The following is a 2,697-nucleotide window of genomic DNA, read 5'->3' as shown; positions in this document are numbered from 1 at the left end:
ACATAAGCTATGATTAAAATTTAAAACATAGCATATCATAGATAGTAAGCATGATTCCATTCCTAACAATAATGTTGATTGTAACACCTAATTGGACCTGACATGAGTCTGTTTAACTTGTCATTTGAGATTTTCATAAATCTATGCAATGAGGAACAATTGATAGATGATGAATCCCCACAAATCTTATGTTTGGGCATCCCAATTTCTTTGGCCAAAATTTCTGCCTCAGTTTGGTTATCAATTAATTTATCAAAACAAATGTATCTGCCAGAAGCAGTGCTATTCATTGCCTTGAAAACAATTGCATGAGCTTCAGCCAATTTTGTTACGTCAACTGTTGCTATCAAACCATGACAATACATTTCTTGGGCACCTGCATTTTCGTATATATTTTAAAATTCTTAGATTCTATTAGGCGTTATAGGAATAGAATGTTCTAGAGTGACTACTAATTAAGGTATCCGAAGAATATAGTTAACAATCTTTGAGATTAGATGATATATATGTCATTTAAATAATTATTATATGATACTCAATACTCTTATATTTTATATGATGTAATATTAAACATAACAATTTATTGAAATTAGAAAATATCTACTAAAGATATAATTATTCATATATTTTTTTTTCTATTCGATTAAATTTTTGAGACATGTAGTTTTATGTTATAAAAAATTGTACCTATATTTATCAGAATTTTATACCTATGAATCAATATAGTTTGCACTCACATTTTTTTAGAGTTTGCACACATTAATTAATATAGTTTGCATTTACATCTTTTCGGTGTTTGCATGCATAAATTAGTAAAATTTATTTATTAAAGATAATTTAGTATTTATACTGGTCAAATAATAATAAAAAATGTTAAAAATTATTAGTCTATTAGAATTTCTCTAAAAAATATTTATACAAACTCAAAAAGAAGATCGGATGTGAAATAATATGTTAAAAGTATAATCATTTATCCATTTTTCTATCTTCGATAGGCTTTAAACTTTTTGTAAATTAGCTTACACCAATATCAAATGTAACCAAAAAAACAATAATAATAAATTGGACAAGAAAGTTTGATTAGAAATTGAAGTGTGTACCTTTGAGATATGCAATAGTAGATGTTGGATTACTACGACAAAAATCAGGGCCTGTAATGAGTGCTGGACATATGGTAGTGAGCTTCAAACCCCTTTCGTTTGCTATTCTCCATGCAGCCTTCTCAGCTCTCACTTTTCCCAATGCATACGTGAATTAAATATTTAAATTATTTATTTAAAAAGAATTCCTAATTAATGTCATAATAATTAATCAAGTAAAATTAGTAGTATACCTTCTTTTCTTTGCATAGTGATTCATTTGTCCATGAGGTATGGTTAATAGTAATTGGAGCATCTTGTGACTCTGGATTTTGTTGTTGCCACACACAAGCTAAGAGTGATGATGTGAAGACACATCTTTTAATAGTTGTTGTTCTTGCACATGCTTCCATCACATTCTCACTCACCCTCGCTTCAATCTCAGCCATAGATTTCTATTTACATGAGACACAATCTATTGATTAGAAGTTGCATGTTAAAACCTATAAAAACCAAAGATTATGATGATAGAAATGTGAACAAGATAGCTTCTGCTTTATACATAAAAACTAATTGCCTTTTAATTTGATTAATTAGCAATGTTTCATATTGAAGCTATTAGTTAAGGTGGTATTAAGAATCAATAATTATGGAATACACCCTTATAAAAAAGTAAAAGTAAATGTAATAAACAAAAGACATGTATTTTTTAAAAAAAAAATAAAAATTAAATTAATATTCCCTAAGGGTAGCCAAAAGTTAGATGATGTAAATAAACAAGTCGAATTTATTAGAGAATGACATATATTTCTAAAAATTAAGCTTGCTTAGTTGTTTTATTAGGGTGAAAACAGTAACAAGTTTAATCAGCTTTAACTAATTTAACTTGAATTCAATCTATTTATTAATAAAATAAAGTTTTAGCTATTTTACCTCTCTTTCCCATATTTCAATATGAATTGCTTGGCTAAGCGATTTCATAACCTGAGCTTTCCTTAGGCCCGGTCCCGAACATTTTAAGGATTAATTTGGTGTGATTTTATCGAGTTTAAGGTCGGGTACGGGTCTTAAAAATAGACCCGGTCATTATTTCGGATAGGGCTGTCAAACGGGCTAGTTCGACCCATTTAGGCCCGGCCCATTAAATCCGTGGGTTAAATGGGCTGGACCGTTTAAGCCCGCTTTATTCGCGGGCCATAATTTTTCAGCCCAGACCGTTTATGGTCAGCCCATTTATTTTTTTATTTTATTTTTAAAGAATATTTTGACAAAAAATATTATTTTTAGGTCAAAAACTTTTAAAAAATAATATTTTTTTAGTTGATGGATCGAATTTTTGGGTCGGATCGAAAAAAATATAGACTAAAAATGCTACTTTTTTTTAAAAATATAACAAAAATTAAATGGGCCATCCGTTTAGCTCGCGAGCTAGCCCGTTTAACCCATCATTTTTTTCGGGTTAATCGGACTTAGCCCGTTTAGCCCAAAATTTAAACGGGCTTAATTTTGGAAGCAAATCCCGTCTATTTAAATGGGTAAACAGGCTGACCCGATGGATTTGACCCATTTTGACGGCCTCAAAAACAATATATGATTATATATTTACGTAAAATATTTT

General features: G+C 29.5%; 1 protein-coding gene across 1 annotated transcript in view; it reads right to left on the bottom strand.

The window, feature by feature from the left end:
• LOC107644520 (cinnamoyl-CoA reductase-like SNL6) overlaps positions 1-2,697 on the bottom strand; it is a 6,426-nt gene that overhangs the window by 449 nt on the left and 3,280 nt on the right. The window contains exons 3-5 of the mRNA XM_021103031.1: positions 1,328-1,534; positions 1,101-1,248; positions 1-376 (exon numbers count right to left, since the gene is read on the bottom strand). Coding sequence (XP_020958690.1) covers positions 63-376; positions 1,101-1,248; positions 1,328-1,534 — 669 coding nt within the window. The 3' untranslated portion in view covers positions 1-62. The remainder of the gene's footprint in view (positions 377-1,100; positions 1,249-1,327; positions 1,535-2,697) is intronic.

The sequence above is a fragment of the Arachis ipaensis genome, chromosome B05 (genome assembly GCF_000816755.2).
Source record: "Arachis ipaensis cultivar K30076 chromosome B05, Araip1.1, whole genome shotgun sequence".
Classification (NCBI taxonomy): Eukaryota; Viridiplantae; Streptophyta; class Magnoliopsida; order Fabales; family Fabaceae; genus Arachis; species Arachis ipaensis.
This window is presented reverse-complemented; position numbering and strand designations above follow the sequence as displayed.